The 16,211-nt window shown below is 44.1% G+C and overlaps 2 protein-coding genes across 2 annotated transcripts in view; one reads left to right on the top strand and one right to left on the bottom strand.

Annotated features, from left to right (window-relative positions):
• ap1s1 (adaptor related protein complex 1 subunit sigma 1) overlaps positions 1–16,211 on the top strand; it is a 54,433-nt gene that overhangs the window by 27,749 nt on the left and 10,473 nt on the right. The window lies entirely within an intron of this gene.
• vgf (VGF nerve growth factor inducible) lies at positions 1,185–6,732 on the bottom strand (the record flags this gene model as incomplete). Its single annotated transcript, XM_080793056.1, has 1 exon — positions 1,185–6,732. The coding sequence occupies one exon, from the start codon at positions 6,730–6,732 to the stop codon at positions 4,426–4,428; it is 2,307 nt and encodes a 768-aa protein (XP_080649182.1). The 3' UTR covers positions 1,185–4,425.

Genomic DNA, 16,211 nt, shown 5'->3' with positions numbered 1-16,211 from the left:
ACAGTAGTGCTTAACGTAAATGTACTTAGTTACTTTCCGCCACTGCAGCTTAATGAGGTCACTTGACTCGGTGGCGTCCTCTGATCTTTGCTACGTGAACAGCAGGTCTACGATAATGAATCCTGTGGGGTAATTTGTGATCCTCCCATCACCTAATCTAAGCCTCAAATGCAAAGGTTGGATTCATGCACATCTATGACAGGATAGGATACAAATAACGTGACCCTATATAGCCCCAAAGCTATTGTTACTGAGCAGTGTTGATTTTCGCAGACTAAAACTATGATGAAAAATGTTCGCCGACTACCTTTTTTTCACTGATGCACTAGCATGCAGCCAAGTGTGAAATCAAGCACTATTCGCCTATAACGCCATCAAGCCCGCCAAAATACATTTTTGTCGACAAAATCAACTGTCGATTTAGTCCATGTTGTGAGCTTGTAAATAATGCTTTGAATCGTAATGATTGAAAAAATAAAGGTATATAATGACGTGCCCAACATAAGGGTGCAATGGTACTGTTTTGAGATATTTGTACTTTACTTGAATATTTCCAATTTCTAATACTTTTACTTCTACTGCACTACATCTCGGATCCAATTTCTAATACTTTTACTCCACTACATTTATTTGAAAACTTTAGTTACTATATACAGTACATTTCGGCCATTTGAAAATAGCCAATCTACAAGTAGATTTGTTATTTTCAAATTATTTGTAGACATTTTATACACTTGTGAAATGGCCAAGTGGGAAATTCTGCATAGTGAGTAGGCCTACTATCTACTTTTGGTACTTTTAAGTACATTTTGATACCATTGCTTTTGTATGTTTACTCAAGTAAGTTTTTTATTCCAGAGTTGTACTTTTACTGTAAAGAGTATTTCTGCTTTGCAATATTGATACTTTTACTTAAGTAAAACAATTGAGTAGTTTTTCCACCACTCGTTAAATGTGCTGAATGGAATAATTGCAAACACTCAAACAAACAAAGAAACCTTTTCTTAATAAAAAATAGTTGACTTTTATTTGTTTCTCTCTGTGTAGCAAAACTAGTCGTTGGACATGCATCATATTTACAGTACATATCCTGCGGACGCATGTTCTATCACCGTACCATACAACAAAGTACACCTAGAAAGACCATGGACGACAGTTTCTCATTACAAGACTCAACACAGGGACTCGGCAGGTACGCTATACGTCATTGTTTTCTGTTATCTTTTAGATTTCTTTTTTTTATACTTTTTTCGGGATGCTTTGTTAAGTCTTCGGAAGAAGCGATACATTTTAGAATGCAAGTACAGATAAACGTGCAGACACTACCCTCCCCCTTGTCTCCTCTCGCCATCACCATTTTCATCTGTCTCGCCCCATTCTTTCACTATAAAAACACATTTCTATAAAAAATGAGAAAATGCTATGTTGTTGACCGAAACTCTTCAGCGAAAGTGACTTGGGGTTCATGTTGGTAAACATCTCGCTTCTGCTAATTCTTTGTATTACAAAGGAAGAGATGTGCATTTGTACACTCACGGTTACAAAGAGATGAATTAACAATTAAAAGGAATCAGTTCTCCATTATTAATAAGATTTAACAATAAATGTTGATTCTCATCACAGATGCCATTGAAAAAGGGAAGCTTAGCTATGCTTATTTATTGATTTTCTTCCCTGAATTTGATTCCTGATCCAAGATTGGTACCAACCCAATTCTTCTTGGACACTTAACAAATAAATAAGGTTGATAATCACATCATCACAGCACTAGAGTCATTTAGAAGTGGAATCTCGGAGCCTTCAGTACGTTTCAGTTAAATGTGAACGCCAGATAGCCGGCAAATGAACAGCAATATTATAATCTCCTCTTTATTGTTTAGAACAGTCAGTGGTTCTCAAAGTGAGGTTCAGGGACCCCAGGGGTCCTTGAGGGTGTTCCTTGGGGTCCCCCAGCTAAATGATTGACAGATGGGAATCAAATGGACCCTTAAAGATCTGTAACTGCAAGAGTTATGTTAGTCAATGCGGTGGTTCCCAAATTGGGGGACTTTAGGGGGTCCCCAGATGATTAGCTTAAGATTGTTTTCTAGCTAAAAGGTAAACAAACCTTCTGCACATTTATAAAGTCATAAATTAAGGAATTTAGTTTGAATACCAAATTGGCAAACATTAGTAAGAAAGATACTATACTATAAATACTATACTGAAAATAGACGATCTACAAGCTCACAATGCGTGCAAGCGTGAGGCGTTGTGAGCTTTTAGTTTGGCTATTTTCACTATTTATCTGTGGAACCAAGTCAAACTAAATGCAATGCCTACAATTGCTTATCAGGGTGGGGGGGTCCCCAGTTCAAATATGATTATTTCGGGAGGTCACAGCCTGAAAGATTTGGGAACCCTTGGTCTAATGCATACAAAGGGGGGTCCTTGAAGTTGAAAAATCATTGGTTTAGAACAGTCTATAAGAAATAATTGGTTATTTACCTACATTCCAGAAATAAAACGATTAATGAACCCATTCGATCTGTTCGTGGATAAGATAAGATGTAATAGAATGCTTTACAGAGAAAATGCACCCAACAATAAGGCAACGACATTTTAAACCGCGTCCTTTAAATGTATGGAATGTATACGCGTTACATTTACAATTGTTGTGTAGAAAAGTATAAAAAACATTCAATTCAAATGTCAAAAAAGGATGACCATGCGGTATAAAAGCCAAGACGACATTGTAATGTAAATAACAGATGGACAATACTGTACAGTAAGTAATGAAAATGTATAGGGAAATGAGACACTGCTTTTGACGGGTCTTGGGTCAAATTGTACAGGACACGCTTCCAGTCTGATGTCAGGGCATTTGTTGGCACGATAGAAAACCTTTCCTTGGCCCTGTTGTCCGCAGAGTCACAGCTGGGCAGAAACCTTGTATTGCCGTTGCCGTACTTCATTTTTGTACGTTTATTTTCATTAATTGATGCCCTATTTTATACTCTCTTGTGTGAGAGTGTCGTACAAAATTAGCAATGAATTACCCATGTACTGTTTGTGTGACTTAATAATATATTAATATAGTGTTCCACAGGTTCTTTTTTTCCCCCTTTCTCCTGAGAAGTAATGGCTTTGGACCAGTGGTGTAAAGTAACTACCGTAAGTACATTTACTCAAGTACTGTACAGTACTTAAGTACTGTATGCAATGCATTGTGAGCTTGTGGGTCTCCTAGTATTGATACTAGCAGACCTAGCAAAATATTGATACTTTTACTTGAGTAAAACATTGGAGTACTTTTTCCACCACTGCTTTGGACATACAAGGTTCCAGTTGGCTGGACTCTGTGGAAGAAAGCCCGGACTGTAAAGGATTCCATACCCATTCTGACCCTGCGAATGACACCATGGCAACAAGGTAATTGGAGTTATGTAAAGGTATGAGTCATCCGAACCTTTAATAGTCGCACTGTGGCTTTCACAGCCCTTTGTATGAAATATGCTTTTTCCATGTAATATTTCATTATAAAGAGCTTTGGTGGGCACACTAATGATATGTATTATATGAAAAGGTGCAATAGTATACAGTATATATATATATAGCTAGTTCATTTTTCTACAAACGATTAACAATTATAAATATCCCTGCCCTTTAAAAAACATGAGATAAGGCTTTTACATCCGGTCTCAAAATGTTTACCAAAAGCCGAATGCATGTCATACGCCTGTATGGTACTGTATGATTGTTGACCGTTTCTGGGTTTGAATTTGTTCTTTAATATTTGCAAATTTAGCGAATCATTTACCAAGGCCGTTTGGTTTAGGCACCCCTTAAGACTTAAGCAGTTCAAACATTTGAAATAACGTTTCCGTCCGTGTACGAGTAACCTTTTTACTCCTCTCTCTTTGTATGAATAATTGACAGATTCTTAAAGCCTGTTTAAACCCTACGCGTAGTTGCGTGTTGATCGGCTATTTTCAATGCTCCACAGTCACACTCGACATAGTATAACGGCTCTTTGACAGCACAGACGACGACATGTTTGACAATCTGCCATTTCAGTCATTTCCGAATGTCCAAACATGGCGAACGAGAAGGCCATTACGCTGGGTGGTCCAATGGAGGGTTCTAGACTGTAGTGTGACCATGTCTGTCTGTCTGTTCCTCCAAGGGGGAGACTTTTTGTTGTTCGTCCCATGCTCTGCTCTTTAGAACCACAGTCTCATTTGAATCAAAGAGCAATCTTGAAACGAAAGTAGTTTGCACGCCAAACTGTGTACACTATAAAAAACGGACCAAGAACACAGGAAATACACAGGGCAAAACTAAATCAAAATGGGCCACCAGAAAAGTGAACTAAAACGAAACCAAACAAAATCTCAAAAGTCTTTCGTTCTCTGCTCTCCTCCCACATGCACCTCAATCGGTCCTTCACTGGACCAGCTGCGGCCGTTTCATGAGGATCTGCTGAATGTAGTTCTCTAGGCGGGCGTCGTCGACGCCCTCTGCCTGGTTCCCTCTCTGTCCGTAGTAATCACCGCCTCTGGTCATGGCGGGCGCCGGGGGCCGGTAGTAGAACCCGCTCCGCCGGCGAGGAGCGCCTCCGGCCAGCCGGGGAGGCGAGCGTAGCTTGGGGAGGGGCGCCGCCTGCTGGAATGTCCTCGGGTACGACGAGTAGACGTAGTCTGCATAGTAGGGGTTTCGCCGAAGGCTCGCCGGAGGTTTCCTGGGCCTAACTTGGACCCAGTTGCGGAAGCGCCGCTTTGGGCCGAAATTGTAGTCGTAGTCTGACGCCGAACTGCCCAGGAGGTTGTTGAGGGTGAGGGCAGGTCTGGGGTCGTAGTAGCGCGGTTTGGCATTTTGAGGAGGAGGAGGAGGGAAGTAAATGGGATAGTAGCCGCGATAGGGTTTCTGTTGGTAGTAGGACGAGTAAGGGGTGTAAGGCGTATAACTGGCCCGAAAGGACTTCTGTGGTTTGAGCCAGAAATCCTGAGCGGTTGACAGTGGCTTCTGGGGTCTGGTCCAGAATTCCTCGCTGGCCAGTGACTGTTTGCTGGGCGGTGGCTCCAGAAACCAGGCCTTGAGAGGGTTTACAGCCTGAGGGTCTTGCTTAGACGACGGCACGCTATTAAGAGCGGCTGCCATCTGTGATGCCGAAATGCCGTTGATGGACGACGAGGATGATTGAGAAGACGACATGGGCATTAGGGGCCGTTGCCGAGGGGGCGGTGACCCCATCTCAAGCGCCACGTCCTTCTTCTTCTTTTTCTCCACGTCGCTGATGATGTCGACGACGTCATCGGCGGGGAGGTGGAGCTTGCTGGAGATCTCGATCAGCTTGTCGATGGTCTGGGGGTCAATGTCGTCGTCGTCGTCCGTCGCCTCCTGCTCCTCGTCGGAGCGCTTGTCCTCGGCTGCGTTGGACTGAGACGAGGAGTACTTTCCGTACTTCCTGTTCCTGCCGCCATTTTGCTTGACCATGTACTGGAGGAGCATGTCCGAGGCGATGTCGGCCAACTTCTCCTCCTCCATCTTGGCCCTCTGTGCCTCGGCGGCCTGCCTCCGCACCTCCTCCTGCTCGGCTTTGGCCCTCGCCTCCTCCTCTGCGGGGCTCAATACCTCCTCCTCCTCTTCCTCGTCGTCCTCATCCTCTCCCTCAGGCTCGTCCTGTTCCATCACGTCGTTCTCCGGCAGAGGGGGGCTCTGCGCCGCGTCGTTGGTGTTGTCGTCGAGGTTGTTGTCTTGGAAGTCGTCCATGAAATTGCCTCCCTTGAACGTCGGGACGTGCATGGCCTTCTGCGTCTCCTCCTGCCATTTCAGCTTCTTCTTAGACATGGCCCCTTTGTGCGCGGCTTGGATTTCATTGTAGGGGCTGAAGCCCCCCCTGCTCTCCCTCTCGCCAACCTGGGAATCTCTCTCCCTCTTGGTGGCGGCACTGTAACTCTGAAACTTCTTCATCATCCTCTCCAGGTTCTGCACTTCCTCCGGGCTCAGCTGCTCCTCCTCTTCGTTGCTCTGCCGGGGATCGCCTGTGGCTGCTGGCGTGCGTGGGCGTGCGGGGGGAGCTCCCGGCGCTAGATCACTAGCTCCCACCTCCTCCCCGCCCCCATCGGAAGGGTTGGAAGCTTGCTCTGTTTTCACCGGCACCGTCTGACTCGTGGTGCGGCTCGTCACTCTCTCTGTCATTCTCTCCTCTTCCTCCTGCTTTTTCTTCCTCTCCTCCTCCTCCTGTCTCTCCCGCTCCTCTTTCCCCTGCGCGGCCGCAGCGGCCATCACCAGCTCCAGCTCGTGTCGTCCGTCGCGGTCTTTGTCGCGGTTTTCTCTCTCCGCTGCTCTCGCTGCCTCCCCTTCCTCCTTTGTCGCCTCCGCGGGCTCCGCTTTCGCTTCCTCTGTGCGCTCCTGCTCTCCCCCATCCGTCCTCCTCTCTGCCTGGGGCTTATTTAGCGCCTCCAGTAAGAGCGCCGCTAATGTCTTGGGATCCATGTCTTTGAAGAGCTCATCGTCGTCCTCCTCCCCTTCCTCTCCTGTCGCCCCTCCTTTTGGCAAGGAGCTCATCTGATCGTCCCGCCCCGCCGTGTCCCCCGCACCCTCCGCCAGCCCAGGAGTGGCAGTCCTGTGTCGGCTGCTGTCAAATCCAAGGGAGTTGATGGGGATCTGCGTGGAAAGGGGGATGAAGGACGCCCCGACCAGGAGGACCAAGAGCGTAAGGGCACTTGAGGCATGGTGGCACCCGAGCATGGTCGCTCAGGATGGGGCACACAGCTGGTGGTGGAAAAAAACAAAAGAGGAAAACATGTTAAAGAACTTTCAAACGTAGCAATAATATAGAATATCTGCTTTTAACCCTTTTCTTTGTTCCAAACCTTTTCAAAATATAAAAATATATTGTTATCGGGAGGAAACCACCTAACTAATCAATACTGAACCAATGAAAAGTAGTAAAAAGTGCATCGGACAAAACCTCTTAACTCCATTGGACCCTCAAACTGTCTGTGAAAACGACTAATTCCACCACCTCTCCCCCTCTCATGCAAGTAATTGACAATATATAAAGTCACAACACCAACTTTGATGAGGCAGTATTGTTTTGTTTTTAAAATACATTTTGGAGTTAGGTGGTTTCTTCCAGACAGCAGAGAGATCTAAAAAATATAGTTATAGAATTATATGTTCATGGTTAATGGGGTTGAGTAGGCACAAACTAAACTACATCAATGCCTCGTCGATGCAAGACAGCCTGTCTCCTAAAAATATATATATCGGGCAGCTCCATAATGACATAGTGATTCTTTTATGATTTTATGACAGGATGTTAAGAAGGAGTGTTATGTCATGTTCTATTCCTGGGGCTTGGTTGAGTCTTTCAATATCCATTTAATGTGGGCGGATTCACTGTCAAGAAAATCTTTATTAAAGGTAGGCAGTTCACTTAAATCTGGAACTTTTCTTGTCTATCAACTTCACAGCATGCAATCCATGTGTACATTTTCATAACTGAAATATAAGACGATGCTAACAAACTGTCACTGTACAATTGGAAAACCAGTGGGGTTGCATCGTAGGCGTGCCCGCCTGAAGGTTACTTGAGTCCCGAGAGGCACTGCCGACTGCCGAGCGACCTATAAAGCGACCGAGTTGCGCTGCGGAGCGCTGCGATGTCACCTTCAGTCGACTCAGTGCCGTCTGAGTTATGTACCGATGGGGATGGATTTGTTTTCACGTCCAGGACAGGCTTCAGACACGCCTCCTCAGATCTGAACCCATTTCATTTGGCGTTAGGAACCCGTTGCGACCGCATGCCCTTGCTGAACCAGGCAGGGTTCGAACCCACAACCTTCGTAAATCATTGTCCCTTCGAGTCTCGGAGTCGGTATATACCTCAGAGACGCCATTTGTATAGTTTGATGGATGGGGGAGCGTGTGGTATCTCGCACTCCTTTTTCAATCTGACTGGCAGTGCACGCACGCACACATACAAACACACACACACACGCACACACACACACACACGCACGCTTACTCAGAGATTAACTCTCAAATATCTTATCTAAATAAATATGAACTATACTAGGCTACATAACTATTGCTATAACTATTATTATTCCGGTTCCTATTCCTATTACTTATAATTTCTATTCTTATCCTATCCACAGAGCAGACTTCAACAATTCTGTCTCCCTAGCAACCTAGTAATTAGCCAATCATGCGACCGACCGCCACCGACCGCCCATCTTTAATGAAGAGTGTGCACCGTAGCGACAATCTTATCATAGCCACTTTAATTATGTTAATTGGATCACAGTGCAAAAAAACAAGTTGCTTGAAACTATACGTTTTTAGGTGTAACAAGTGCAGAGGCAGATTTGTTCTAATATAAAGTGAAGAAACCCTTAATTAACCACAGATATATCATCTCAGCTTATTGGCAGACGCGGCAATCATCTCTATTTCACCCTTTTAATATGATCATCCGGATAAAACAATTGTCCCAGAGGGAACTGTGGGCGTAATCTGTATGTTGCATTAATACAACTGTGCCCCATCCAACCTCGAGGGATTAACAGATCCTGATCCTGCATGTCTATCCTATCATAATGACACAGATGGCTTGTCTCATCAGTCTAAACACTGCACAGTGCAGTGACCTCATGCCGTGGCCATTGCATATCATTGCTGTCGGTCAGAAACCTATAATCCCCATATTCTAGCTTGTCGTGTTTCGTGTTCCTCCGTAAATGTAAACCCTGTGATGATCATGCAACATCACACACAAGCTCAAAAGTACCCAATTGTTGCAGAATGCAGATCTGCACGCTCTTATATATGAGCTTCTAGATCTGCCGCTTTTGTTGCTTTTGAATTTGAAACCTGAAAAGTACAGTTTTGGACATACAAGGTTTCCACCCGACAGACAGAGAGATATGTTGACAAAAGAGAGATGACGATGTTTATGATGAACTCTGGGTGCGGACAAATGATGCGCTATAACGCAGCCATAAATGTTGTTTGAGCAATCATGCTGCAATAATGATCTCTATTAAGGGAAAATCTGGGTTTTTAGTTTTTCCCCTCACACTTTTGCATCACACACATTTTCAGCACCTTTTGAAAACGGCCAGTTGTAAAGTAAGGCATCTGCCTGCCTTTGCCTACAGTAAATCCGCCCCTGACGCACGCACGCACGCACACACGCACACGCACACACACACACACACACGCACACGCACACGCACACGCCCACTCACACACACACGATGAAGGTGGATAAACAGTCTACTTGATATACAATATAAATAAGTTGTGAAGCCAAGACTTTATGCATGAAACTTTACATGCAGCTTAAGGCAAAACTGATGCCAGATGGGGAGATTATTATTATTATTATTGTCATTAAAAGGGGCGTATACTGTATAGGCTACGTGTCATACTGTCATATGAAAGTGATGGTGTTGATTGATGATGATGCATGGTGGTGATTATGGAATTAAGGATATAGTTTCGTGTCAACTAAACCAGTGACTCTATCAAGCATTGCTTCTAAAACGTAGAAATGTAGAAAAGTAAAATATCCCAGTTCCCATTACAGTCATAGGCTACTGAGTTATGTTATAAAGAAAGTTATAAAGAAAGCACCAAGCAGAGAAACAAAAAAACTGGAAACTAGCCTAGAAACAAAAGAAAAATACAATTAATAATAATAATAATAATACATATGTCGTACAGCACATACCTTTTGTGAGAGAGCTGATGTGGGGGGATTCCTTGTTATTCTTTGCCTCCGTCCAAGACCAAGCTCTTCCTTCTGTCAAGCTCAGCGCATTAAAGTATGTGTTTGTACGCACGGGAGATGACAAGCATACACAGCTGTCAGCATTCAGCAATATGTCTACAGCATTGTCTACAGGCAGTCAGTCTCTGCATGTGGATGCGTTGTGTCTTCCCTCTGTGCCTGACGTGCTTCGGTACTTCTAGACTGGTGTTTACCGTGGCTCTGTGGTGACGCATGCATGCATGCACGGGCTGCTGCTTTTTGTCCGGGGTATTTTCAGCACCTCGGAGAGCGCCGGATGCTTATAAAGTCGTCCGCCCCTCCCTCCCCTGAGCCACGTGACCTGATACGTCAGTGGCCCCCCATTGACGTAAGCCGGGAGCATTTTCATTGATAAGATTCACCCTCCCCTCCCCACCTCTCCTCTCCTCTGCTCCAAAACACCACATCACCTCTCTCTCTCTGTCTCGCCCCTCCCCCACCCCTTCGATCGAACTGAGGCGTGCTCTTTGCTGATACGCTGCAGTGCACACAAGCTGATGAATGAAGGGAAACTGTGAATGAAATAGTATTTCTGGGGGGGTAGAGAGAATGAGAGGAATGGGGTGGGGGATGATTTTGCAGCTTTTTGCCCCTTTGGTATAGGCTGTACTCGAGATGAAATTGTTTGGTATGGTTTGTATGGTCCATAATAAATACATAATTGGACATTATTGCTTGTACATCCAACAGGCAGGGCCATGGGGCGTCATATATGTGGTCTCAGTCAGTCATGATGCCCCATAATAGCATTCTCATTTAACCACTTAAACTTCATATTTGTAACCGGAGTGCGGCGGAGTCCCTCAACTAGTGGTTATTCTCTGTTTTCTGTTGTGGGGAAAGCTTTCGCAGAAAATGGCAGATCGATTTATTTTCTCCCCCATGCATCTGCCGTGAGGAAAATGGTGAAATGTGAAATATGTGAGTTATTAAGTTGCGGCGCGGGGCCGCGGGCTGGACCAGATGTAGCCTTATCGTCACGTTCTGATCTGGGTCTGGTCTGGTCTGGTCTGGTCTATGGGGTGGCTGTCGCTCTGGCTTTTGGCCACTATGAACCGGTCCAAGGACAGAGAGAGAGGAGGGAGGGGACTGACTGCGGAAACCTGCTGCATTAAGCCCCTGTCTGTCTGTCTGTCTGTCTGTCTGTCTGTCGTCCATCCCACCCGCACCTGCCTATACCTACAATATAGTCAGTGCTGATGGTGAGATGTCTAAAATAAGAAACCTTGCTCTTTACTATTAATATCTATAGGCACTGTCATAGTTGCCTTATCCACATAAGCAGAATAAAATAACACAAATATAGTCCGCCGACTTGCTTTAAGGGAGAAAAATCTGAAATTCAATAGTCATCGGTTTGTTTCTGTTGCCAGAATGTGTTGGCATTCAGAGACACGGTCGGTGTACAAATGGGACCCTTTCTGTTGTAATCTTACACAGAGCAAAATCCTTGCGTTCATTTATCAATGTAGTTTCTTGGCGGGAACCCCTTTTGGTGTTTCAAGTATTATGTTATACTTTAGCTATTATTGCAAAATAGATCTTAGGCCTACTTAACAAGCACACACAACTATAGAACTTATTTAACAAAAAGTCACACAAAGTAGTGAAAATTGCAGCTCTGCACGCTTGCGCCGCAACAAGCAAAATGTCTGTTGGTATATCGGGTGCAGGGGGATTCCTCCCCCTCAGCCTGCACCTACACATCATCCATCTTTCTCTATCTGTCTGCCTCACTCCCCCCCCCCCCCCCCCCCCTCCCTTCTCTCTCTGCATCCCATTCACAAAAAATGCTTGTACACAATGAATGGGCTGTCAGGGGCGGAGGGGGGGGGGTTCTTTAAAGGGCCAGATACTCATTTGGCTCTAATACAGTGGTTTTCAACCTTTTTCATATCAAGGACAATTATTTATTGGGTATTTGAGCCTGCACGGACCACCATTTACTGACATTTAGCCTCTCAGACCCAAAACGAAATAATTAGTTTTATATATCGATCGAAGAATGTCGATCGGACATTGTGACCTTTGACACCATCCATGTTTCTGATTTGACCTGAAGGTCAAGATTCAAATTCAAGATCAGACGGCTCTATTGGCTCGATGGTAAAACATTCAGCATTCCGCAGGAGGCCCGGATTCAAATCTGGGATAAACCGGAAAATTCCTACATGCAGTGCAGTGGTTTGGCTCAGGTCTAGTGTTGTTTTTGACAGTAATTTTTAATTTAGTTTTAGTTATAGTCTTTTGTATAGGTTTACAGGCCTTGATGGTGTTGTAATGCTGATTTTAGACATGGTTTCATGCTGAAAATAGACGATCTACATGAAGCTTGTAGATCTGTTCTTTTGAGCATTGTTCAGACGTATACACACAAGTCACACATACGTACGTATATGTACTGTACATACAGAGACTTGGTGCATTTATAGTTAGTAAAACATGGACCAAAGACCAAAAACTGGAGAGAATCTTTGTTTGCATTAGGACAGACTGAAAACGACTTGTATACGTAACTTAACCACTTAAACCATGATTTGATTTTAAACTGGCCAAAGTAACCCCCCTGTACAAAAAAGGGAGCAAATTAGAACCCGGCAACTACCGCCCTATTTCTATTCTAAGCTCCATCTCGAAAGTGATGGAAAAAATAGTCTATGAACAGGTTGAAAAGTATCTTGCCACTAATAAATTGTTGTACGAGTTCCAATCTGGTTTCAGAACATCCCACTCCACTGACACATGCCTTCTCTATTTGAGCGACCACATCAAACACGAGGTGGATGCTGGAAAATACTGCGGCATGGTCATGCTGGACCTCCAAAAGGCTTTTGACACCGTGAACCACTCCATACTGGTTAACAAGCTTAAAGCTATTGGTTTTGATAGCACATCAGTGAGCTGGATGCAATCCTACCTGGAGGGGAGAGAACAGATGGTGGAAGTGAACGGAACACTGTCCCCCCCCCTCCCAGTGAGCTGTGGCGTCCCACAAGGAAGCATACTAGGGCCTTTACTGTTCCTAATATATGTAAACGACATGACTTCAGCTTGTGACTGCAACTTGTTCCTGTTCGCAGACGACTCAGCACTGCTGGTCTCGGACAGGAACAAACTGCAGGTTGAAAAGACCCTCAGCTCTGAACTCGGTAGAATCTGCACCTGGCTCGCTGATAACAAACTATCCTTACACCTGGGAAAAACTGAATCCATTCTCTTCGGATCAAATAGTAATCTCAAAAAGGCAGATGGCTTCTTGGTTAGAGTTGGTGATGATATTATCACACGGAAGGATCAAATTACCTACCTAGGTTCCATCCTGGAGGCCAATCTTTCCGGTGATAAGATGGCCACCAACGTAATCAAAAAAGTCAATCAAAGAACAAGATTCCTCTACAGGATCTCCTCACTGGTCGACAAAAACACCTTGAAGACCTTAACAGGAGCCCTTGTACAAGGTTTCTTTGACTATGCATCCACCTCCTGGTACCACAGCACCTCAAAGGCCCTTAAAACAAGGCTCCAGACCTCCCAAAACAAACTGGTCAGGCTCCTACTTGGCCTCACCCCCCGAACCCACCTCACCCCTGCCCACTTTGACAGGCTGGGATGGCTTAGGGTCGACGACAGAGTACAGCATCTTGCAATGGGTCTGGTCCACAAGATTAGATACACCACCAAGATACCCATGTACCTGTCTAAATACTTCCTTAATGTAAACGAAGTCCACACCCACAACACCAGAGGGAGTGCAACAAACCATGTACAACCCAGATTCGGCACAAACAAGGGACTAAATTCTTTTCGCTCCTATGCGACCAAAATGTGGAACGCCCTACCAACAGTCATTAAGACATGTGAATCCCTTGGCTCCTTCAAAACTGCTCTCAAAGGGCACCTACGGATGGCTGCAATTCGAAACTGGCCTCTGTAAACTCTGTAAAAGCTGAATTTGTATCTGGATTGTACTATGTTTTTGTATGGACGTGGTGTTGGGTGCCTGCACATATGCACACATGGCATCAACGCATGGTGTTGTGTGCAGGCGCCCTACACTCTGTCTTTGTACTATGGATTGTACTATGTTTTTGTATGGACGTGGTGTTGGGTGCCTGCACATATGCACACATGGCATCAACGCATGGTGTTGTGTGCAGGCGCCCTACACTCTGTCTTTCGTTTTCTTTTCTTTTATCCCCCTGTTCCCCTCACTGTATATATACTTTTTTTTCCCTTTTCGCTTCCTATATGATGAATTCCTGTTCTGTTCTTTAACTACATAGAAGTGTCTATTTGTTTGTCTCTAAATGTTTTGATGAATTGAACAATGTGGACCCTGTTGTAAACAAGTGTAAGGCTTAATTGGGTCGTCCACTCACAGTTAACAGTCTTTGTATTGAGTTTGTGCTTGAAATGTACTGTAATTCTGCAAACTGTTAATAAAGATTTCAATCAATCAAACCACAGAATTCCTGTTTTAGGGGGAACATTCACCAAAAACGTTGTGAGCTTGTAGACCTGCTATATTTGGTGAAGAGACTTGGTTCACTGTAGGCTGTTAATGAACGCACAAGTATATTTTAACTCGGGTCCATTTTGGTTAAAATGAACTTCCTGAAGTGACATTGATAAATTCCAAATATTATCAAAGTTTTCTGAGGCGCCGCTGGACTTGGCACCCACTTTGAGAAGCCCCGACAGTGCATTTAAAGGGATTGTGACATAAGAAAAAAGTTTTTGTAATTTTCTTTAGGTTTTCTGAGCTCAATTGCACCCAAAAACCCTGAACTTTTAACATTCAGGAGATTGTCTGTGGTCTGGGGTTTTCTGGCTCAAACAAGTGCTCTGATTTTCCTGCTGTTTGTGATGTAAGAGCCAGCAAATCCCATATATGTCAATGGGATTTGCAAGCAGATGTCACTGTTTTCACTGCCTGCTTTCATTGCAGCCTTTTGAGGCTTCCAAACCCCAGAGAAAACTCCAGACCACAGAACATCCACTGAATGTTCAAAGTTCAGGTATTTTGGGTGTAACTGAGGTCATAAAACCTAAAAAAAGAAACGAAAAAGAAATGAAAATGAATGTCATGAAACCTTTAAGTAAAAGAAACACAAGTACTGCTTTCACCCGTAGACGCTCCCTCAAATGACCTTTTCCTTGCATTCTGTTGGGCCAAGGGCACTGCCCTGTTAATAGCTCCCTCATCTTTCATGTGCTTCAAAGCAGGTTGCTTTTGAAACATCACATGAAATCCTCTTGAACGATCAAAGAGATGAAATGTATGAACGATTAAGCATCTATAAAGCGTGACATTTTTGTTGGCTCTGTCGAGTCTGTCCGCTGCTTTTCAACAGCATCTGACACTAACGCATGATTTCCTTCCCGTCCGGTCTTAACTCTTTGATAGCTGTTTTCAATGTGTTGTCTTGATCTTTGTATTAAAACCCGAGGCCGATTCTAAAAACACTTCCTAAATATTATATCTCGTCTCTTGTCGGGTGGAAACGGCATATATTGAGAAAATAAAAATCTCTTTTCAGGATTAAAAAAAATGCAAAAGTAGCAGATCGACATTTTGAGTCCATTTGTACACTCTTAACCCATTCTGACCTGAGATCAGATTAATACGAGGTTTCCACTGGACACACACTGGTCTGATTAACCCATTCTGACCTGAGATCAGATTCTAAAAATGTCAGTCGTTCTTCGATTTTTCAAAAATAGCAGACCTACAAGCTCGTAGTGCGCCACTCGGTGGCGCGCTATGAGCTTGTAGATCTGCTTTTTTTACAATAGCTAAAGCATAACATGATGCCAACACCAAAATGGGTTCCCGTTCAGAATGGGTTAAAGACACTGAGGATTTCAGTGTAAATTGGGGTCCCTGTGATAAAACAAATTGTATGAAATGGGGGTGGATATGATTTGATAGATAGTGAAATACACACTAGTGGGGATTCAGTATTTTAGCCGTGACGTGAGCGCCCCCTCCAGAGATACTTCCGGGTCCGACTTTGTGTCGCTTTTCTGTCCCCATAGAATTATACTGTGACGTTCTGTCAGACTAAATCTGAGACAAAAACAACCACGAAAGTCTCATTTTACCGCTTTCCCCGCAACAACAAAGCTGCTGCTCTCCCAAATCTGGCTGTGACAGGCCGTCTGCCCCACACGGAATACTATCGCCATTTTATTTCATTGTGTCAACTAAATCGTCTTTTGCAAACTAGATTCAACATACTCAAGCCTACACACATTCTAAATATGCCCCCGAAATATTGTACTGAGCAAATGGACTGTTACCACCTTCAATAATAATGATAAAATAATAGTCTTTATTGTCTCTACATCATATATTTTCTTTGTCATGTACAAAACATTAATAATTCTACTCGAGTTGGAAGCA

The sequence above is a fragment of the Protomyctophum bolini genome (assembly GCF_963924005.1).
Source record: "Protomyctophum bolini genome assembly, chromosome: 20".
Taxonomy (NCBI): Eukaryota; Metazoa; Chordata; class Actinopteri; order Myctophiformes; family Myctophidae; genus Protomyctophum; species Protomyctophum bolini.
Note: the sequence above shows the minus strand (reverse complement) of the source record. Positions and strands in the feature narration are given on the sequence as shown.